This window comes from Indicator indicator, chromosome 17, assembly GCF_027791375.1.
Source record: "Indicator indicator isolate 239-I01 chromosome 17, UM_Iind_1.1, whole genome shotgun sequence".
Classification (NCBI taxonomy): Eukaryota; Metazoa; Chordata; class Aves; order Piciformes; family Indicatoridae; genus Indicator; species Indicator indicator.
The window spans coordinates 13,045,027-13,068,005 of NC_072026.1; the positions used below are offsets into that span (position 1 = coordinate 13,045,027).

Genomic DNA, 22,979 nt, shown 5'->3' on the forward strand with positions numbered 1-22,979 from the left:
CACATCAGGTATTGATCCATGGTGTGCAGCTCCAAAACCCTGCAGAGCCATGCAGGATACAGAAACATTTTTCAGAATTTGCCTCAGATATTCCAACTGTCTTTGCTGCATGGCCCATTTATCTTCTCCTGAGGGAGCAGGGATCATTAATACAGAAACAGGAAAGCAAGCCAACATTCAAGCCACCAGCTCCCAGGGAAGCACATTCACAAAGCTGCAGAGCTGTGGCAGGGTTTTTTGCTACACAAAGATCAAGGATGAACATAGAATCCTAACTTCAGCCTTCTTCAACAAAAGCTCTCATCAGTGCCTGCAGCATATGCATGACACACATTTACCCAGTCAGGGTCTGTCTTCAAGCAAGGTCTGCATGGCCACAGCTCACTGTGCAGACAAGTTATCCTCTTTGCTCTTGATAGATACAGTCAGTGACATTTAATTTGCATGTTGCTTTGTCAGATATCCTTAAAGTACTTGGTGCAGATACTTGTCTGGCTGTAAGTTTGTCTTGCTTATCAAAATAAATTGCATTACCTTAGTCCCTACAAGTCAACCTGTAGAAACTGTTATCCTCCATTTCAACCTTTCCTTACAGCTGAAAACCCAACCTGTTCTACTTCCATATTGTGTAACGGATGGCAGGGTTTTGTCTGACTTGCTGTTCACATTCCAAGTGTACAAACTTGTTTAGAAAAATACTGGTCTTGTTATATATAAGTTTAATAAAGTTTTATAACACCAAAGACTGCTGTTTAGGAAAGTTCTTTATTTTGTCATCATCATTTGTTCAGAAGAGGAAGATCTACCCCACTAATGTCAAAAGTGATCTTAACAACATCAGAACAAAAGCTCACTTTTCAGACTCTGTCTAATTAGGTATGCCTTCTAACAACTTAATACCAGGATTTGCTATGAGGAAACAGAGATTAAAACCGGGCTTCTGTTGTAAAATGGGATGGTAAACTGTGAGAATCAGTGCTACATTATGGGAGTCAAACAAAACAAATCTACAGGAGGAGAAGAAATAAATTAGATTCGAAGTACATTCCAGAGCATTATCCAAGGCCATCCACTATGTAACAGTGTATTTGCAGAGGTAACCCTGACAACACCCCTGCATTCCACAAGCAGTGCACTGCACTTCAAATATATCCATTTAAAGATTCAAAGAAACATGATAACAACAGTAAGGCTTTGAACACTCAAGAGTTCACTTAGACAAAGAAGAGTAAAAATGGATACAATTATCCAAGTAACTAAGCAAACTGCATTCTGTAGGAGAGATGTGTGGATTAGAATCACCTGAAGGAAAAGGAGTACCCATAAATGTCAAACAAAAAACCTGACACACAAGTCAAAGGCCAAGGAGAAAAAACAGACTCTGGAATAAGCTTCCAAAATAGAACTGACTTTAAATGGTTAATGCATTTTTGGTCCTTTTGCTTGAAAGAAATAATTCTAAGCTAGGTTCTGCAGTAGAAGGAATGACCATACTTCTACAGATCATACTGTAAACTGAAACAAACCTGCAAGATATTGAAAAAGACTTTAAAAAACAGTGACCTGTTCAATTAACAGGAGGTACAAGTTATTTTGGCACTGTACGTGAAGGAAAGCTAGCGATACACATTTCATTACCATGCTGATGCCCATACCTGACATCCTAGTTGAACTACCAAAACACAAAGTCTGCAGTCTTAAATACAAGTGCACCAGGAGAGAAACGTCAAACCAGCAACGCCCACTAGCCTTCCACCATCCTTTTAAGCACAGCTCCCAGGCCACCCTTTGCCACTTTCAGGGGGGTCAGTTCCTCTTTATTCTTAATGTCAACACTCGCACCATGAGACACCAGCAGCTTTGCCTCCTCCACTCTCTCTTCATCGCAGGCTAAATGACTGTAATAAGAACAAGAAACCCAAAGCCACTATTAAACAGTCCAAGCTTACAAAGAGCAATACTTACGGGGGAGATATATCCTAGAAGAACAAAACCACATGCAGCCAACTAACTACAGACTCCAAAGCTTGCTGTCCCATCAACTCTGCTGTCATTAAGCAACTGATGAACATTTCCCTTGTTATTGTCCTCACATGATCAAGACATTTCTTTAGACTAGGATTTGGCTCTGCAGTCAGCAAAGCTAAGGACCATTCCTTAGGCAAATTGGAAATGCTAATATCCATTTGAATTGAAAGTGATAAACTAAATCGTGAGATGGTTAAAAATAATCAGAACTAAACATTTGCTTCATTTGCAGGAACTGTTTCCCCCCGCCCCCCCCCATTTGGCACACTATCTGGAGAAGAAATGTGTGTGTTCCAAGACAATATTGGGTTTCTGTATAGTTATACATACTGCTTGATCTTATTCACAGCAAAATCTTGATTCCACTGTAGACAAGACAGTGTTTTGCCACCAATTTCAAAGCAGCTATGGTTTTACCTTTACAGATTCAAATTGATCTCTAGGGAAACATCAAACACTGGGCTTACTGTACTTAAATTGCAAATTATTCTCCCCAAAGAGGTGAAGAAAAGCTTCCAAAATTACTTCTTGCTTGGCAAGACAGAGTGGGGCAGCCTGCAAGACCAGCTTCTTCCAACTTTGATGTCATTAGCTCATTTTCTACCCTCTAGTGGTAACAGAGCAAATTCCAAATTAATACAAAAAGCATTCCACACTTCGTAGATGCAGCAATGCAAATTAAAAGCATGTATGTACAGACACACTTAGGCAAAATATTAAGTATGTAATTAAAGAGGATTTGAGAATATCATAGAGGTATGAAGCAGGGGAATAATTTGAGGCATTGAGAAATTAAAAAAAAGAAGTTGAAGCAATGGAGTTACATGCCATAGAGGTTGTGCTATAGTAGGGAAAGTAAAAGTAAATGATTACTTACAGAGGAGTATTTCCTTCAGAATCCTGTATATTGACAGATGCTTTGTGCTGCAGAAGAATCTGTACCATTTTCAGGTTTCCTTTGGCTGCTGCTCTGTGTAATGGGGTGGATTCAAAATGATCTGTTGCATCCGGATCAGCGCCATTCTCTAAAAGCATGACTGCGATCTGAATGTGTAGAGAGAGAACAAGAAGAGGAGATCAAGTTAATACAACTAAATACTTCTACCAAGAGCAACACCACATCCAATAGCATGGGCAAGCATACCTCCTGCTTATTTTTGGAGGCTGCATAATGCAGGGGCGTGCACCCATTCTGATTGACAGCATTTATGTGAGCACCCTTGGCAATGAGGGCTTTCACAATTTCGTCTCGGCCTGCCGAAGCTGCAATGTGTAATGGAGTCCAGCCAGCCTGCAGAGGCGAGAAAAAAAACACCACCACTTTATTTGAAACCAGGGGTTTCAGGCAAAAAAACATGACATAGCATAACCCAAATACAAACTTGACTACTTATAAGTCCTACTGCACATACTCTTATAATCAATAATGTTTAATTTTATTGTTATCATCAGAGAGACAAGCCTCACATGCCTGCATTCAGTCCCTGACAAGAGCTGCCAGTTCAATGAGAGAAATTACTTCTCTTATACATGGTATCTTGCAGGGCACTTTACTGCTGCACAATTAATGGTAGTACGTTTTAAAAGAACAAGCGAGAGTGGCCAAAAAGTGTCAGAAAGGTCATGCAACCTTTTCTATATTCTACTGTCTAATTAAACTGCTGGAACAACATTTCCTTCTTTAAGGATGATCTTGAGGATGCTTTATAATGGATGTAATTATTTTAACTCTTTCCCTTGAACAGTGGCTGACCACCTCCTTCTCAACTATGAAATTACTGAACCTGTCACCTACTCTATAATGTTTTCCCCAATAGAGAGAAATCTCCAGGGTTCCTCATGATTTAGCACAACATATTTAAAAGAACCACACTGAGATAAAGATAACATGAAAACCTCCATCAACAACCCAAACACCCCTGGTTTTGCAACTTTGTTCGTAAGAACAGCTCTCCTAAAATTCCTTGACCATAGGCAGGGCTCATCAGGTCTTGTTACCACCTGTTTCACATAAACCATTGAAATACTTCAATCTGCCTCTCTAGCACACCCCCTGTAGTATGTGCTTTGCAAAACCTCACAGGTATCACACCGGATACACCAGCTGACAGAAGGAAAGAGAAAAAGAGGGAAGCGACCAGAGTCAATCGCACCAGGAGCTGCTGTCAACACCACCAGACTGCTATTGGGGCCACTCCTGAGGCCAAAATCGTGAGGGCAAAGGGTCCAGATACAAACTGTGAACAAACTTCCCACACAAACCAGCTCACAGCACTTTCTCAGACTTTTGGCAGTAGCCCCGTGCCCCAGGCCAGCCCCTCACAAAGCTGGGGGGGGTCACTGAATCACAGAATGGTGGGGGTTGGAAGGGATCTCTGGAGATCGCCCAGTCCAACCCCCAGGCTAAAGCAGGGTCACCCAGAAAGGTTGCCCACGATCTCACCCATGTGGATTTTGACTATCTCCAAAGAATAAGACTCCACAGTGTTTCTGGACAGCCTTTTCCAGTGCTGCTGAGGAAAGACGTTTTTCCTCACGTTCTTCTGTTCCAGTTCGAGTCCACTGCCCCTCGTCCCGCCCCTGGGCGCCACTGAAAGGGGTCCTTGAAGGACTGCGACACTCACATCGTCCTTGTCACCCACAGGCACACCGAGGCTGAGAAGGAGGTCGGCGACTTCCGTGTGTCCAGCCGAGCAGGCCCAGTGCAACGCGGTCCGGTTGTCCTGAGGGAAGGAGGGAGCGGTGAGCGGGCGGCAGGACAGGAGCAGCCCCGCCAGGAGCAGCCCCGCCAGGAGCAGCCCCGCCAGGAGCAGCCCCGCCAGGAGCAAGCCCCGCCAGGAGCAGCCCCGCCAGGAGCAGCCAGGGCTGTACCCATCTGACCTGGTCGGCCCTAGTGGCCAAGGCCCTGTCGCGCAGAAGTTGGGCCCGCAGCTCCTCCAGGCGCCCTGCATAGGCCAGGTTGCAGACCCCCACGTCCGACACTGCGCCCTCCATGCTGCTCGCCGCTTCCCTCTGCCGACCAGGGCGGTGCTTCGGTGAGGCGAAAGCAAATCAGAAGCGAGCCGGCTCCAGCTCAACCAATCGCGCCTACAGGCCCTTTCCCCTGGCCCCATGGGCGCGCGGACTGCCGGATTTTGTAGTCTCGCAGGAGGGGTCTTGTGCGCTGAGGTAGGTCGATGGGACTACAGCTCCCAGGTGCCCTGTGCAGCCGCCGTGTTGTGCCTCCGTGTCGGGGCGAGGAGGAGGATGGTGACAGCGGGAGGATGGAGTCAGGTGAGGGGCAGCGGTATGAGGCCGCGAATGGGCAGCGGAGCGAGCAGAGCGGCTGCTGACAGGGCAGGGCGGCGGTGAGGGGCCAGGCAGGTGGCCTGCCCGCCTTAGGGCTGGCGGCGGGAGGTTGCTGTGGGCTGAGGTGCCGCGCGGGGCGGGGGGGGTGGTTAGGGGAAGGGGGGGCGCGGTCGCTGTTTTCCGTCGTGAGGGGCGGGGAGGCCTGAGCCGCTGTCGGCAGTGCCAGCCCGCGGGAGGTGGGAGGCTGTTGCGGCTCTCAATGGGCAGCGGCCAGCCTTCAGCGGTGGGAGGATTCGGTCTTTGCAGGATAGATAAAAAAGAGAACCGGTAGCTCTGTCCCGAATGGTCTGAGATGTCATTTGGCAGTGGGCGTAGGAGACGCGCCTGAAAAAGGGGGGAGCTGGTTCTCTCCTGTGGGATTTCGAGGAGCCAGAGTGTTTTGAGTCTTCCGACTCAAAAAGAGACTGTTTACCCTGTAAGTGCAATGAGGGGTGAGTGTTCTGATGGAGAGTGCATAGCAAAGTGTTAAGAGGACTGCTCTGTAGGCAGTCCTAAAGAAGTTGAAAAGAAGGTCTGTGTGTCTTGGGTGCTCGAATCAGCGGGCGATGTAGCTCAATTTCACTTCTGATGGATATAATGTCTATTTTTATATTACGTGTTGGGGTTGGTTTTTTGTTGATTTGTTTTAAAATCTGTATTTACATGCTTATTATTCTTCACACTGTATAGATGTGCACTTACTTAAAACATAATTGTGTTTGCTTTCACTTTCAGCTTCTGATTTTTTAGTGGTATATTCCTTAAAGTATATTCATATATATATATATATATAGATAGATATATAAATATATATATATTAGCGGTATATTCCTTGAGGTAGTTAACTAAATGTCTTACATTCATTTTTATACTTGAAGGCCTCTTTTGCTCTTCAAAAATATTCTGCTTTAATGATTGAACTGTCTTCTTCTACTAGTATCAATCATGATTTATTTTACACTGATCTAGCACTGAATAATAACATCACTATTTTTAATTTTTTTTTCCCTGAAGTGTTTCAAATCTCCAGTAAGGAAAGTAAAGCCCAGCCTGCTAACACTTTTCACATGCTTCCCATTAAGCACAAGGCCATAATCACTCTCAGTGGCAGTGTTTGTACACTGAAGATCAAGTGTGGGCCCATATGCCATGAAGCCTAAAATACTTTTTCCTTTAATAATTTCTTTGTACCAAATTCTGCTGTTAACTGCAGTTATCCTGAAGGAGTGCTACTGGCTTCAGTCTGCTTATTATCAAGGTGTCAGCCATATTCTCTCGGTACTCTCTGAGGATCAAAATAAAACCTAGTCAAGACATTGGATATTTCATTGTCATAACAGCTTGTTAAAGTGAAAGACCAAGTGCAGCTGACAGCACTGTTCAGAAGACCCAAAGACTGCAAAGACTAGCTGCAGCTAGTTCAGTCTGAGAACTCAGAGCTCTGCATAAAAGAACAGAGAGAAAATGGAGTTTAAATTGTGTGTGTTGCTGTTCAGTTTTATCTAGGTATGAAAACCAGATCACAATCCTGTCAGACTACTTAGAAGAATTTCCAGAAACTGATGAGCCAGTGTGGATTCTAGGAAGGCAACACCACCTAAACACAGGTATCTTTAGAATGAACATTAGCTGTAAAATCTGTAGAGCATTCATAGATTCGCAGGCAGCAGCAGCTTTTGATTTCCTTATGTTCTCTCAGTGTCTCAGGAGTGGAGTTTATTTTTCTCCATCAACAAGAAACCAACTCCAAGAAGCTGTATTCATTCTAAAATGAAACTAGAAGTTGCCCAATGTACTTTCTACTGTAGTTCATGCGTAGGGATAGTACTTGTAGCAAAGGCTAGTCAGGTGAGAGGCTGGTCACTCCTCAGCATCAAAAGCCTCAGAAATTAATAAATAATTTATTTTCCCTCGAGGGATGCTGTCTGCAACCTGTTATTTGCAAATAAAATGGTATTTTGAAAGAAAAAGAAGAATAGTAAGTAATAAAACTAGTCTGAGGCACACATTGTGTTTTGATGAAAACTAATATATGACCTAGAAATCATAGCAGAGTGATGTATTTAACTACCACATAAAAATAAGAATTCAGACATGAGTTTTGCTCCCTGGGGAGAAAACCAAGGAATTGTCCTGTGTCATGTGTCAGAGGTGCTGGCCATCAGTGCAGGCAGTGTTCAGGACAGCCAAGGGTGCCACATACAGCCTGGGTCAGCTTCAAGATCCCTTGAAAAGGCCACTCAGTCTGAGAGAGAGCTCAAAGAAAATGCACCAAATAAGATTGTTAGGAATTCTTCAGAGCCTTTGGGAGGATTCTGTAAGTCCATGTGGTTTTGTTTTGGTTGGGTTTTTTTGTTTGTTTGTGGGTTTTTTGTTTTGTTTTAAAATCTTAAATTTATTATTAACGTTTTCTTAAGATTACTTTCTATTGCGTTTGAAGGTAGTTCCATGTTGGTTTTATGTATAAATTTTTCACCTTCCTTCACTTGCTGTACCAGTTCTTTCCTGAGGACATAGTTCTCCATAGTTGTTTCATTCAAGCTGGGCATAGTCATTCTAAATGCCTTGTAAAACTTCATTGGCTAATAATGATTTCATCCTTAAAAGTTAATTTTAAAGCTTTCTGTGTTTAAACAGCTAAAGATGTTGAGAGTCTTATATGTAAAAGCTAACAGAAGCCTTCTATGCACTCCATATATTGACTGTACAGGGAAAATAAGAAATTGTCAGTTTTAAAAGTCCGTTTTGGTAATTTCTTTCCTCTTGTAAACATTTCAGACAAATCAAAGTTGTTGTTGGATATAAGTGCTCGTCTCTGGTTTACGTATAGAAGAAAGTTTTCACCTATTGGTAAGTTTGCAGCAGAGCAGCTGCCTTGTTATAAATTAGATGGCAGGATTAGTGATGTTATCATGGACTGAAAAGTGATCTTTACAGTGTTACAACATTTTGAGCTTCATTGTAACAAAATATTAAAGCTGTCAAAACCCATGTTTACTTGTACCTGCATCTAATTAGGTCTTCCTGCAGAGCAAGCAGTAAAGTCAGAGCAAGCAGTAAAGTCAGAGCAGCAGCATGGAAAGCAAAGGTTTAGTTCAGTCCCTTTACCCATGACAGCTGCTAGAGATTTTAGCTCTGAAGTTCCTCTGTGGTGGTGCACTTATTTAAAGCCCATGTGGGCTGTAATGGATGTTTTTAACAGGAGGCACTGGCCCCTCGTCTGATGCGGGCTGGGGATGTATGCTGCGCTGTGGGCAGATGATGCTGGCACAGGCACTGATCTGCAGGCACTTAGGAAGAGGTGAGTGCTGTTGCTGACTGAACTTCTGTTTTGTTTGGAGACTATTTAATTTTTGTTGTTTTCCATAAAAGGACAAACTCCACATTTATTAATGAAACTTTCTTTGATGTCCTGATTGAAGTTACTAGTGAATTACTCTTGTCTGATGGGGCAAAATCATGCCAGTCTTAAGCAGAGAAAGAGAGGGAAGACAAACAGAGAATCCATCCCATTGTTTTTATTCTATAAATCTTTTTGAGGAATATCCAAGTAGAGGCCAAGGAAAAACCTGCCATGAGTTCAAGTTCTTACCCTCCTCTTCATTGCTCACATAGCCACTAAATGTTTGCACACAGTGACTGTGTGAATAGTGACATAGTGATACCATACAAAGTACTTCACAGACCACTTATCTGTCACCACCCTGAGGTGCACAGCCCCATAGCAGAACCCATTAGTGCAAGCTCTTAAGCCAGTATCAACACCTCACATCCCAGGGTCATAGGTCTGGTCTGTGCATAGCTGCTAATCAGTTAAATTACTAGGGTTGGATCTGTCATTTTTTCACTACTGGGCTATGGTTTCTGTGAGTTTATCTACTTGAATAACTGAATCCACAGAAGGATTTATCCCTTGAGTAAGTGAATCCACAGAATGGAGGGGCAAAGATGTAACTGAAGGTGCAGACAAACAAACAAATTACCTGATAAAAACTAGAATATGAACACAATCTAGCTGGTGTTGATAAAGGACAGCTTGATAATAAATGACAAGCTGTAACTTGTAGGAATTTTAACCAGAATGTAAATATTAGAGATGAACTGTACATTAGACTTTTAACTTGTGTATGGCTCTCCATGACCTAAAAGTTTAATGGGTCCGATGGAAACGTTTTTTGTTTATTAATTTTAACTTTATTATTTAAGTAACTTTGTAACTTCTTTCCTATAAGACTGGCAATGGGAAAAACACAAAAAACAACCAGAAGAATATCACAGAATCTTACGGTGCTTTCTAGATAGAAAGGATTGCTGTTATTCCATCCACCAAATGGGTAAGAGTACGCAGCAACTTCTTTTTTCCTACTGAAGTTCCTACTGTGTTGAAACTTCCTAATTTGAAATATGTTAATTCAATATTTAAAAAGGTGACTATAAAGACAATGTGTATGTTTATATATAAATAAAAATGCAGGCAGATGGGTACAAAGTATAATAATGCAGAAACGGTATTTACTGAGACCTAAGTAAATCTTTATAAAAGAACCTAGCTCTTGATAAAGTATGTAAGCCTCTTGTATCAGGGTTGATAGTACTAAAACAGACAGTCATGAAGCTTATTGCTGTAGTTTGTAATACAGGACACATTACCAGTAATCCTCTTCACAGTTTAGAAGGAATTAACAGTCATCAAGGGTTGAAAAGAGCATAGCTTGAACAAGTAATTGTTGTTAAATACAGTTTGCAATTGCTCAAGAATCTATGACAAAATATTAGTAGCTCATGCTGTTTAACGTATGTTGTGACCAAGCTCTCTGTGATCTCTTTTTTTCTCTGTATGTTTGTTTTACCTCACAAAAACAGCGCAGATGGGGGTTGGAGAGGGGAAGTCAATTGGAGAATGGTTTGGACCAAATACAGTTGCTCAAGTACTGAAGTAAGTCAAATCCCACTGCTTGTTCAGCCTGTATTCCCCTGGGACAGCTGAGCTTAGGGACCAGGAGAATACCCAAGACAGTTTTAAAGGCTGATCTCCCACTCTCTAAGGATGACAAATGTATATGCCATGTGTTTGCCAGTTCAGTGCAGACCATGGTGCTGTAGCCCTGTGGGCAGGTATTGAGTCTGAATGAGCAAGTTCTAAATTGTAATACACCAAGGAAGACCTGGAAGCAGGTCTCGCCTGCCATGCTGTGTGCCTTAATCAGTAAGCACCAGAGATATGTGTTCCCTTGCACAACATGGCACAGCTTTGACAGGCCAGGAGTGCCACCGTGAGATTAGAGTGGTGGTATGAAACATCAGTGTGAAGCCACTCAGGCTATGGTGGGAACTGAGCTGTGATTCCTCAGAACTATGAGCTGCAGTTCTGCCTGAAGGCTGCTGTGCAACATGGGCAGCTCCTCCTAGTCTAGAAACTTGAAAGGGTTGACTTTGCTCTGTTTCTAGGGTTCTGTGTCCTGGCCTCCAGCTCTTTTCTCTTACAAATCCTCCTTGGCTTAGTGCTCACATACAGGTTTTTCTGGCTCATTTTAGACAGCTGACTCTGCTTGTCCAGCTTAAGAGTGTAGCTCCCTGCCCCAGAGTTTTGGATTTCACACAACTGGACAGAAACCTGTGTGCTAGAACGCCTCCCTCCTAACTTTTGGGTGCTGAAAACCTTCAGCTGATCCAGCTTTTAATATCCTGAGTCCACTGTTCACATGTGCACAGAAACAGTTGCACTGAATTTAGTGGCACTTCTTAAGCAAAAAGTGATCTGCAGAACTGGTGCAGGAGTTTTTTCCTTCTCTAAACAATGCCAGGCACAAGAGGCAGGATCCCACTGTGGAGACTGTTAAATGCAATAAAAGTAATGAACCTAATTATGTCATTCAGCTGTTACTATTGCTGCATTTGGCAAATGAATGAAAAGCTACCCTTGTAGTCCTAATGAGTTTATGTTAATTACTACCTGAATGTTTTCTAGGAAGCTGGCTTTATTTGATGAATGGAATTCATTAGCAGTTTATGTGTCTATGGACAATACAGTGGTCATTGAAGACATCAGTAAGTGAAATATCAGTTCTCTGGTTACAGTTTTTGATTTGACTCCACTCCCCTGTCTGTTATCTAAATATGAACAAAATACTTTTGGGCCATCCCTGCTTGTTCCCAGAGTAACAAAAGAAGTAAAGGAAACAAATTCAATTTTTGGGTGTCCCAAACTGAATCTATCACAGAATGATGTCAGCCATTTTGGTGGCCAGCTTTCACACCATGAAGTTTGGGAGAAGATGGAGTTTGGTCTGTGCCATATAAACTCCTACCCAAAACCAGAATGAAGTTGCAGTCTGTAGAAATACAAAGAATTTGGATTAATACAGGGTTTGCCAAAGAGATGTGCGTTTGTCAGGTGAAGAAAAACTTGGAGCAGATCCCAGAGAAATACATGGCCAGGCTGAATTTTCAGTTGCCAGAAAGGTGGGTTTACAAGCAGTATTTAGCCACAGCTTGTTTCTTTTTACGTTAGTCCCTACTTCACATCACTGGAAGAGTTCCCTAAAGAGTTTCTAATGCTATCAACTCTGCCATCTCATTTCCCAGGCAAAGCTTGACAGTATTAATAATGCTGAGTAGTAAATGTAGCTTCAATCTTTAATTGCCATCCCCCAGTCATTTATCTCATGTCTTATTAATGTGCCAGCACACGGTCTGTCTGATAAAAGTACTACAGTTCTGATTTCCATGCCCAGGTTCCTTTGTCTTAGAACAGGAGCTCTATCAAGATGTCTGGCAAAGTAGCTTGATCCATGCCTGAGAGGAAGATATGCTCTGTGCTTCTTTGTGCTTTCATCAATTCCTGTTTTTATTGCCACAGAGAAAATGTGCTGGTCCCCTCCCCAGAGCAGTAGCACAGCCCACAGCAGTGCACATGTGCACAGAGGTGCTCTGGGCCGAAATAAGAATGCAGCAGGATTCTGCACAGGCTGGAAGCCCCTCTTGCTTATCATACCTCTAAGGCTGGGGATAAATCACATCAACCCGGTGTACATCGACGCATTTAAAGTAAGGGGGTCTTCAGTGAATGGTTTGTTACTGTGAGATAAGTTCAAGTGTCTGCTGTGTCAATAAACAAATCAACTTCAGTTTCTTTTTTCTCCTTTTGAACTCCTAGGAATGCTTTAAGATGCCACAGTCTTTGGGAGCATTAGGAGGGAAACCAAATAATGCCTATTATTTCATAGGATTTTTAGGTAAGTTACAACTTATTCCAAATATGCATATGAACTAAAGAGAAAAGGGGTGAGGGTTTTTAGGAAAGGGAAATAATAAGCAGTTTAAGTATGAGAACAGAGTGGAAAAAATGAAGAAACATACTTCAAAATCCTGCAGGAACAGTATGATATCAAATTTCCAGGAAAGAAAAAGTAGCAGCAAAGCTTGATGTAAAAATAAGTAATGATGTAAGCAAGAAAACATGCTAAGAAAAGTTGGTATTATTTGACAAGTATTAGAGGTCACTACTGTTAAAATACTGATTTTTTTTTTTTTCCTGACCATTAATACTTCCTAATGAAAAGGTGTCTTGGTTTATTCTTGTGCTTCACAGCTTTCTTAATTTTCTCATATCTCCAAGTTTTTCTCATAGCAATATCTTTTGCACTTCCTTCCATGTCTTTATTAATGAAAGCAATAGTTCATACTAGATTCAGTCTTCAGATTCTCACCCCAGTTTAATCCACCATTTTTGGGATATTTTTGCCCTTCCTTTTGTAAAACTCGACCTGTTTAATCAGATGACTTTTTTCCATTTCCCAGTGAATGCCTAATGGGATTACAGACTGCATTTGTGGTCATCCTGTACCTTCCGGTATGTTAGGGATTACAGTTGAAATCTTTAAAAAATGCACTGTACCTCCTGTGAAAAAAGGGAAGTTTGAGACAAAGGTAGAACAAGCCACCAAAATCTACAGTAATAGACTGTAGATAGACTTTGTCACAACAAGGATTTTACTAAATACCTTGTGGGAAGTGATCGTGTCCAACTTTCCACTTCTAAAGACTCCCTCAGTAGGAAATCCAGTTATGGACTGTGATAATAATCTAATTTCTGTTATATGAGTCTGGATTGAGTAAGAGCTTGTGAAAGTCACCTGCTTGTTACCCATGTATGGATTTTATCTGTACAGGCAATGAGCTGATCTATTTGGACCCTCACACCACTCAGAGTTTTGTAGATTCAGAAGAAAATGGCACAGTGGATGACCAGAGCTTCCACTGCCAGCAAGCCCCGCACCGAATGAAGATCATGAATTTGGACCCTTCAGTAGCTCTAGTAGGTATCAGGACATCCAAGATGTGTGTACTTTGTTTTGGACCAATATCCCTGTGTACTGAGAAGGGCAGGAATGCATTTCTTGGGCAGAAGTAAGATCACAGGGTGGGTGTCTATGATATAAACTGCAACAAATGGTAGTTCAAATATCAACTGCATAGGATCTGTTAATCTCAGGTCAGGCAGGGAGTGGACTGTTTGTATCCCAGGGAGTCAATTCATTTTCTTTCTGAGCAGCATTTACATTTGCAAATATTCTGAAAGGTCGAAGTGAGGCACTGCAGGTTTCCTTATTTGATTCCATCAATACCATGTGGTCACTCTGGACAAGTTACTTAAGCTTAACTTAATATAATGATTTGTAAATCTTTTAAATTAAATTACTTGTAGAAGTCATCCATAGGTCATAAGAATACTGTGGTAGTTGAAGAAATTAAATCAGACCCCACACCAGTATCCTTTGGTTGGGTTGTGGGGGATTGTCACATACTACTGTGTTGTTTGTTTTCTCCCTAGGGATTCTTTTGCAAAGAAGAATGTGATTTTGATAACTGGTGTAGTCTTGTACAGAAGGTAATAATACCACCTTTATTTGCTCAGCAGGAAAAATTGTATACTTTTTTTTTTTAATGGAAATTCCCCTTACATCTTTCTCTGAACACATATTAGAGCAGAATGCATTAATGTGTCAGGGTAAGCCAATACTGCTCAACTGCTTGATGGGAGCTTTTGCAGCATTTTGACAACCATGAACCCTGCCACTTGGAAAACCAGGGTAAATATATACCCTTGAGAAGTGTTTATTCTAGCACTTCAGTGTTTCAGTATGCCTGAGACTGAAGTATTTACTGAGGAAATAAATATTAAAGTAAGATTTAACTGCCATATTGTAGCAATTTATTTGCTTCCTGATCCTTTTTTATTGTTTGGCACCATGTATCATTAAGTGTTCCAATTATGACTGTTAGGCCCTGGTACCACTATGCTGAATCCCTCCAGCTCCTGCTGAACTGCAGGACATAAAACAGCTGCTTGCTGCCACAGGGAAAGGGCTGCAGGACATTTCTGCCAGCAGTTAAGGAACAGAAATATGAATGTGAAGTAACAGTCATCAACCTCTAAAGGCATTTATTTAAAACAAAAGGGTAAGGAAAGCAGTCTGTAAATAACTGAAGTGCAGGATATGATGTAGCTCACCTGACTGAAGAAGAGTGGGATTTGGCTTGTTTCTCCTGACCAAAACTTGCCCTTCAAAACATGTTGGGTATTTTGGAGATGATAGGTCTGTCTTTTGTTCCTGTTGATCAACAAGAAAGCTCGAATGCAGAGATGTCCATGGACATAATTTTTTTTAAAAGGCAGAAAATATTGTATGTTTGTGGAGTCTGTTTGATACAGTTAGGGATATCAAATCTCTTTGTAACACACTGATGACCTGCAGGACACTTCAAGAGGTATGTCTTGCGTGTGTGTTTTTAACTACAAAAGCATTACAGAGGTCTGGGAAGCTGAGATTCATAACAGCAGGTACTAGAAAGAAGAGGTTTTCACTGTATGTCTGCATGACAGAAACCTTTGTTTTTTGATAGACATACATAATGAACAGTGTTTTCAATCAAGCAGACTTTTTCCTTGTGTTTGAAGGTCCTCTTGGGGCATCTTTTAAAATTTAAGTATTTTGTCCTCAGGAGATTCTAAAGCAACAGAGTCTTCGGATGTTTGAGCTGGTCCAGAAGCATCCACCACACTGGCCTCCTTTCATACCTCCAGCAAAGCCAGAAGTGACAACCACAGGAGCAGGTGGGTACCCACTGAAGGTGCTGTTGTGCAGCAAACAGGTGAAATGATCAGTCTCTCCTAAGTGCCAAGCAACCAGCATGTGATTAAATGCCTTTTCCTTACAGAGTATCAGATAGTTATCCTAGCAGGCTACAGACAGTTGCCAGCACAAATACAGATCTATTGTAATCTCACAAAATACTTTGAAGGACACATTCTGGAAAAATGGGTTTGGGTGAGGTTTTTTGTTTGCTTTTAGGTAAACAAAATCAGGCATGTCATTAGATTCTAAAAGGTTTATGTTTTTACTTGCAGAACTCATTGAATCTACCGACAAGCTATTTGAATTGGAAGAGGAATTTGAAATTCTGAGTGTATGAAGGAAGCTGTGGTGACCCTTCAGAGTATTGAACATATTGATAATATTATTGCATTGACTTAAATCAAACAGCCATGTTAGCCCCAAAGTGCCTGAAATTACAGATAGCAGAGCACAAAAACCTGATAGCACCCAGAACTCCAACAGTGACAGTTCCTTCTATCACACAGCTTCCCCAGATGGAAAGGCAGTAAAAGATCTTTTAAGACCCTTGAAGAGAACCTCTTCCTAATGTCTGTCTTTCCTGAAGAGAAATGGACCTTTAAGATTAAGGCGAAAATAAGTCTGGCAGTGGGCTGTGTGTTTGGAGAATGGGATAACACAAAATGGATATTTCTTGCTCTCATAAAATGCAATAGTTCTTACAGCAAAACCGTCTTCAGTTAAGGAGGATGTTTACTTCTGTTCCCTCCTGTGGGCTGCAGCATAGAAAAAATACATTGTCTTGTTTAAAAGATTGACTGGATCAGAAGAAAATTGTTTCCTTGTTAAATATTTTAACATGTATTTGGGCAACCACACTTTATTACAAAAATGTTTCTGTAAAAGGAACTATGTCTAATGTATACATTTTGCAATAGCCTTCCTGTTCCTGGGAAACCTCAAGAGGAATGGGAGACTCGAGTAGTCGATAGAGATCACAACCACTGTTCTCATTATGATATATTTCACCTTGACCTTAGCATTCAGATCATTTAAACTTAGGCTGATTTTTCTTTTGGAGCTAGAATGAGTCAGAGGTGGTATAACTGTACCTTATTTATTTTAAAACAGATTTACACAAGTTTCTCTGTTACGGCACTTTATCTGTGCACCTAATAAATTTCGTAAGCTTTTCATAGGTCGTATGCTGCTATATTTCATTAATTTTGTTTGTGTGAACTAAATGTAAACCAGGTTATCTTAAAACTTAATATATAGGCATATGCAAATGACTTATTGTTGGGTTTTATGACTTGTTGCCTTTTAAAGTCTGTTTTGGTAAAAGTGCCTTAATTCTATAGGTTTAGCAGAACAGCCTGCGTGGTTCTGTTCCTAAGGGAGAGCATCGCTCTAGCAGCATTAAGAAAACCAGCTCAGAATAATTCAAGGCAACAACCTTTTAATCCATGATGGGTTCCTTTTGACTATCAGACAGTCCCCACTGTGGTTGTTTTGTTGTGACAGTGTAATGGACACAAATCACACAATTTCATCTTCACCAATAAATGACAACATCAAGAAACACTGAATGCTGTCTCCTCTCACTTGCACATCTTGATCAGGGCCAGTGTGATTTCCAAGAAAATAGCTGACCAGATCATATTTCGTCTTGTTTGCCTTCAGTTTGAAAACTATACCCTTAGAAAAAAACACTCTTTTCTCCCCATCTCCAAGGATTAGCTGCATTTTCAAACAAAGCATTACTTCTTCATTAATTCATGAATTCAGTGATTGTGTAACAGCAGTTGTAGCCCTCTCCTCCCCACAGGTGAAAATAAAGATGAAGCCCTTGCTCTGAAATGCTCAGTCTTGAGCAGTAACTGCTTAAAAAAAAAAATCAGCACCTAAGTTGAAATTTACTAAATCAAGCAGTGAGGTGCAGTATATTTATTTCCCACATAGATCTCAGCTGTTATGTAAACATTCATCAGAGAGGAAGTTTGGGCCCTGAAGACCTCTTGAAGTATTCTTGGTGGGGGTAAATTGATGTGTGGAAATAGGGCTGATGGAAGAATGGCTGGTGACTGTAATGCCCATCTTGACATTCCAGCCTAGGAGAGAATGGCTTGCGTGAGAGAAGGCTGGGCTTGTTGAACTTGAGAGAAGTGTGGACACTGAGAGCAGTGGGGCCAGGTTACTGCAGTAAGCAGTTTGCAGACAGTGGTGCTTAAAATACACAAGGCTCTGATCCTGGGAAAAAAAAAAAAATGCATTTGCATCTGTCCATGCTCACAAATAAACCAAAGTCCCTGTGGAAGTGATACGTGCTTGACACCTCTTTCTATAGCACTGTGGGAGCCCAGGGGCTGAAAAATCCCATTGAAGTTTGCCAGTTACTTGCACAAATTTTCCAAAGGCAGTGAGCTTTGCTGTGTGCACATAGTATTTTAAAGCTGCGTTTGCATAACCCAGGATGGAAATACAACAGGATCTGTTTGTGCTGGGACAGCTAAGAAGCAGATTGGTTATTCTGCATAAAAGGATGCGCACTCACAGGAGGGTTAAAACGCCTTACAGGTGTTTGTAAAATACATGCAAAGAAGCTGCAGGTTTTTCACGATTAGGAATGAATTAAATGAAAGACTAAATTGTTCTTTACAAATGTCCTGCTCATCTCCAGTGTGGTTCAGCTCCAGAACATTCAGAGTACTCTGACCCTGATTTAGGAATACAATATATTATACATGTAAATAACTATTAAAGGTGAAAATAACTGCTTAAAAGGGCGGGCTTGGCTGGATAGAGCTAGAGCCCTAGAACCTAGTAATGAAATTATACTGTGCAATACTCAGTCTTGCATTAGTCATAGTTTTCTGAATGATTCTGTCTTAAAGATTTTCAAGGCAAGGTGATGGTGTATTTGCAAGGTACTTCTTACAAATGACCTGGAATGTCATTATATGAGGATTTCATTCGCTTCACTCTAGAGAGGTTGCTAAGAATAACTTTAGCCCAGCTAAATGAAATCATTATCTATATATTAGCATACCCTCTTCATGGCTTCCCCTCAAAATATACAAGGATAATACAAGCAGTGGCACTTCTCTTTAATTATGCCCTGATGGAAACTGTGACTAGTTACAGTGCATACACTAGAAATACATTTTTTAACTAGCAGAAAGAAAGCTCAGAGGAAGAAGGACACAGCACATCGTGCCTGTAGAAGGAAAAACTGTACATCCCCTACTTGCTTATTCTGCTTACCTGTGCTGGCATAAGCTTACACATTAGTAAAGGCCTCCATTTCTCAAACACACACAGCTCGAACAGCTACAAAATGAGTGTGCCAAGGCCACCTCAAAAAGGAAATTTAGAGTCATAGCACTGAAGTGTTTCTGGTGGCTGCACATCATTTGGCTGCAGAGGATAAGAACAGACCTTTAAGCAGACATTCTACCTGCAATATATTTCAATAGAAAGCTATAAAAAATGCCAGAGGTGTTTTGCATTCCTCTTCACATCAAAAATTGCATTTTTCACTGGGCTAGCTCTTGAAAGTCAACCACAAATGAGAGTTTGGATCAGAAATGGTTACCTGTCACTGGAGGAAATAACATTCCATCTATTTAATAAGCAAAGCAAAATTAATCTTTGAGTCTTCCCAAGTCACTCTGTTTTTATCCACCAGCAATGGTTAGTGGTTCTAAGTTACCTACAAACACTGATAAATTTTAGCTAGCTCTGCATATCGTAGCAGAATGAGTCTTCATTCCATTACACTAAACCAAACACTGCTTGCAAAGACACTAGTAAAGCATCATTTTTAATGAGTCTCTCTAGATGACTGGCATGTGCCTTAGACAGAGGAGTGGTGTAATGTGAGACATCAGTTACTCTTGGGTCTGGATAAGGACCTCACAGAGACTTTCTGAGGTAGCCATAAATGAAGGAAAGAATCCCACTGAAGTAAGAGCCTAGCACCATGTTCCATCAAAAAGAGGTTTCAGAGCACCAGTCTTTCCCTCCCCTGTGTGCAGTCAATCTCCTGGACTTGACACTCTATTTTTGTAGAATTCTGGCCACCTTGACTCACTCATCAACCACACACCAAACTGGTCTATGAATTTATCCTTCTTCACATCAGCAATGTCCAGTCTTGGGTAACAAAGGCTGTTACTGCATTTTGGATGCTACAAGTTCTTCATGCACACTTGGCAGCGGCTGACCCTCGTCCGGAGCTGCCCTGCTTTCAGGGTTTCTGAGGGAGGAGCACTGACAAACTGCTGTGACTGCTCCACGGTGGTCAGCCAGAAGCTGTATTTGTTTGCAAAGTAGTGGCATGTTCCCCGAGCGCCATTGCACTCGATGAATGGAGTAGCACGGAAATCCTCCAGGCAGGAACCAGGGGAGACAAGGGACTGACCTCCACCTTCTGCACCAGCTGCAGTATGCTGGAAAGAAGATGGCAGTTTAAGTGAGTTCAGAGGAACAGAATGGGGGATCAGCAGGGGAGTCCCTCAGTTCCATTGCTAAAAGGAGTAAAAGAGGTGACCAAGATTACAACTCAGCTATGTGTATCTGTCTTTTGGAGATAGGGCTAGAGGTGAAGAAGCAAAGTGATATACTTAGGCTGGGTATTCAGGCCTGGTGTAATGGAAAGCCAGCTTTTCACTTGCAAGCTGGGAAAATCTGAACTCAATAATGCTGACTCCATCATCTTTTTAACAGTCTTACACTAATGAGCTCCTAGGAGAGTGCAGTGGAAAAGTGGAGTGCACTGAAAGAGGGGATCAAGGCAATACTGTAGCTTAATTAATGCCCTCACATTTAAAGGTTTGAAGAACAAAGTATCTGTGGCAACACAGAATTACAGTGTCCCTGTTACTACTGAGCTTGAATAGCGCAGGTGAGGTGGGCTCCCACTAAATGGGAACAAACTCAGCCTATGACAGGCCAGCTGACAGAAACGCATGAGGGTGAGAAGCTACAGGGCTCTATTTTTCTGTAAGCACCTCACAGAATACAGTCTCAGCCACCTAAGCAAAGAGGAGCTATAGAAATGCTTAAAGCTGTCCTTACATTAAGAGCCGTATCCTTACCATGAGGAAGGAGTATCCTATCCATAGGCTGCGCCAGCCAAGGGGACATTGTGGGATGGTGATGTCCTGGCTGTGCACAGCCACAGCCTGGGAAGGTGCTTCACACACGGAGCAGCGACTGATGTACTGTGGGATCTGAACACTGTCCACTGGCATCATGGGGATGGGCGCTGTGGTGGAGAGCCAGTAGGACTTGTCATTTCGGCTGGCATAGTAGCACACCTCATTGATGTTGCAGTAAATGAAAGGCATGGTGCTGAAGCGAGGCAAACACGAGCCAGCAAAACCTGGAAACATTGGAGATGTGGTCATGCCAAGGATCTGCCAAATGCTCCAATTCACACCTGACAGGAACAGTGGAGGACAGCACAAGTGACACTGCTCCTAGCACACATTCTGGCCAAGGAGACCTCCGTCACCTCTACTACAACCGCATGCAGTACCAATGGGGATTGCTCATTTGCAACAGAATTTGGCCTCCATTGTTTATGACTGAGAGGATTCTGTCAACTCACCGAGATCCTGGTTGTGCGACTTTTCCTGCCCCTCCACATACAGTAAACTGTAGCCTTCCCAGAGCTTGTTCATCCCTATGGGACAGGGTGGGATCTGCTCTGACTGACTGTGCTTCACTAAAGTGTATCCAACGCCCACACTGCGCCCAGGCATTCCTGGCAAACCCAGAGAACCTGGCTTTCCAGCAACACCTAAAAGACAGAAGAGGAGTCACTATTACTGATAGGCATTGTGGCCATCAGCTGGCTCTAGAGCTGATTTTGGCAATGCTGTCATTCTGTTTATGTCACTCTTGTTCAACAAGGAGCCCAAGTTTGGGTGGTTGTCAAGAAACTGGAATAACTATGAATAACGAGATTTAGCAGTTCCAAAAGCAGTCATTTCACAGTAGCACCCACCCATGTCCTAACTTATTTTATTTTACTTCTTTCACCAACTCTGGTTTCAGTGGCTTAGCACCTATCTTATAGCACAATACTGAGGATCTCAGAGCACCGGCCAAAACTGCTTAAATTAATTTTTGCCATAGTGCTTTTCACATTGATGCCCCTGACACAGAAAGGCCAAAAGTTGTAAAAAAAATCTGTGGCAAAATCCAAATCCTTTCTCTTTACTACCCAACCTTCACAGCTCTGCTCACTGTGAATAACATTTCATTCTTTTAGATCTTCAAGATGTCTCCCACATCTGCAAAGCATTAAAACCAAAAGATGTTAAGAATTTTACTTCAGGAAACACCAGCAGTGACCGACAACATGTGACATAATCTTCCTTGCTTCGTTGCAGATACACAAGATTATGTGCATCCCCTGCTCTTCCTAAAGTATTTGGGTATTGAGGAAGGTCTCTGCAGAACCTGTACTCAAACAGAATTCTCCTGATTGCTTCTTTCTGATCTCTAGTTCCCAAAGCATAAAATTACCTTCAAATCCCTGTGGTCCCGGGGCACCCAAAGGTCCTGGATCCCCAGCTGTGCCAGGCGTTCCAGGTAGGCCATCACGTCCTTTCAAACCAGATCTTCCTGGCAGACCTTTTGTGCCTGATATGAAATACAATCATTACTATCACTATTTTCTCATACCAATGCCTTCACTCCTGCAGTCATATTCCAGAAGAGGAATTCGTTGTCAGCAGCCATGCTGCGAGATCACCCTTCTACAGCTGTGGTTACAAACTAACCCCCTACAGGGGTTCCACATGATCTGCTTGCCTGATAAAGGATTGACGGGTTCAGCTGAACATAGACAAGGCTGAAAATGCAGAACTTAGACCTGGGATAAGCTACTGATGTTAGTGTGAAGCCACATCATACCTAAGACTCAGGTTTCAATATGATGGCTGTGGAAGTCTCTGAACTCTTTCCATCTGTCTCACAAGATACGTTCTAATAATCATCATAATAAACTATGGTATTTATATGCATTTTGCTGGAATTATTTCCTTTATTAGAAAAGCCTTCCTAATGCCTTTGAAAAAGTAGTGTTGGTCTTCCAGAAGGCCAGCATTTCAGCAAGCTGAGGGTGTTTTACCTGGTTTTCCAGCTGGGCCCTGCAATCCAGGATCTCCATCAAAGCCAGGGACACCATCAATTCCTGGCAGACCAGGCAAGCCTGCAGGAGCTGTGACTTCTTCTGGCTGTGGCGTTATACCTGGAGCTCCTTGCCGGCCAGGGAGACCTGCACATGGTGCAAATCACAGTATAAGTACCCCCAAACAATGCAGAGTTGTGATTGCATTACCAACACGAAGAAGTGCTAAATCAAGACTGCCTCGGTACACCAGCACTGGGTGTCTTTGTAAAGAGTGGCATGTCAAGCTCTAATTCATTTCAATCTCTAAGAAACTGCCATTAAGCCCACTAAGGGAGCTCTGAAATCTTCCCCAGCCCAAA

General features: G+C 42.1%; 3 protein-coding genes across 3 annotated transcripts in view; 1 reads left to right on the forward strand and 2 right to left on the reverse strand.

The window, feature by feature from the left end:
- Positions 1–1,744: 1,744 nt before the first annotated feature.
- On the reverse strand, positions 1,745–5,022 carry PSMD10 (proteasome 26S subunit, non-ATPase 10). Its single transcript, XM_054388756.1, has 5 exons — positions 4,909–5,022; positions 4,653–4,751; positions 3,173–3,319; positions 2,906–3,072; positions 1,745–1,898 (listed from the first exon to the last, which is right to left on the reverse strand). Exons 1-5 carry the CDS (start codon positions 5,020–5,022, stop codon positions 1,745–1,747), a joined length of 681 nt encoding a protein of 226 aa, XP_054244731.1.
- A 3,558-nt stretch (positions 5,023–8,580) lies between these two features.
- Positions 8,581–15,831, forward strand: ATG4A (autophagy related 4A cysteine peptidase). The gene is made up of 10 exons (XM_054388556.1): positions 8,581–8,656; positions 9,588–9,689; positions 10,219–10,291; positions 11,324–11,403; positions 12,215–12,402; positions 12,512–12,590; positions 13,527–13,672; positions 14,189–14,245; positions 15,361–15,472; positions 15,767–15,831. Exons 1-10 carry the CDS (start codon positions 8,596–8,598, stop codon positions 15,829–15,831), a joined length of 963 nt encoding a protein of 320 aa, XP_054244531.1. The 5' UTR covers positions 8,581–8,595.
- Positions 15,832–19,663: 3,832 nt separating this feature from the next.
- COL4A6 (collagen type IV alpha 6 chain) overlaps positions 19,664–22,979 on the reverse strand; it is a 91,210-nt gene continuing 87,894 nt past the window's right edge. Inside the window, exons 41-45 of the mRNA XM_054388861.1 lie at positions 22,618–22,764; positions 22,011–22,127; positions 21,088–21,279; positions 20,573–20,859; positions 19,664–19,924 (exon numbers count right to left, since the gene is read on the reverse strand). Coding sequence (XP_054244836.1) covers positions 19,664–19,924; positions 20,573–20,859; positions 21,088–21,279; positions 22,011–22,127; positions 22,618–22,764 — 1,004 coding nt within the window. The remainder of the gene's footprint in view (positions 19,925–20,572; positions 20,860–21,087; positions 21,280–22,010; positions 22,128–22,617; positions 22,765–22,979) is intronic.

Bases quoted from the DNA above. Each gene is read 5' to 3' on its own strand.
- PSMD10 (XM_054388756.1), bottom strand. From the start codon at position 5,022: ATGGAGGGCGCAGTGTCGGACGTGGGGGTCTGCAACCTGGCCTATGCA. The intron at 4,752-4,908 runs GTCAGATGGGTA...TCCTTCCCTCAG, and splicing joins TGGCCACTAGGGCCGACCAG to GACAACCGGACCGCGTTGCA. The intron at 3,320-4,652 runs GTGAGTGTCGCA...TCGCCTCTGCAG, and splicing joins CTGTGGGTGACAAGGACGAT to GCTGGCTGGACTCCATTACA.
- ATG4A (XM_054388556.1), top strand. From the start codon at position 8,596: ATGCTGCGCTGTGGGCAGATGATGCTGGCACAGGCACTGATCTGCAGG. The intron at 9,690-10,218 runs GTAAGAGTACGC...TCACAAAAACAG, and splicing joins TTATTCCATCCACCAAATGG to CGCAGATGGGGGTTGGAGAG. The intron at 11,404-12,214 runs GTAAGTGAAATA...TTATTGCCACAG, and splicing joins AGTGGTCATTGAAGACATCA to AGAAAATGTGCTGGTCCCCT.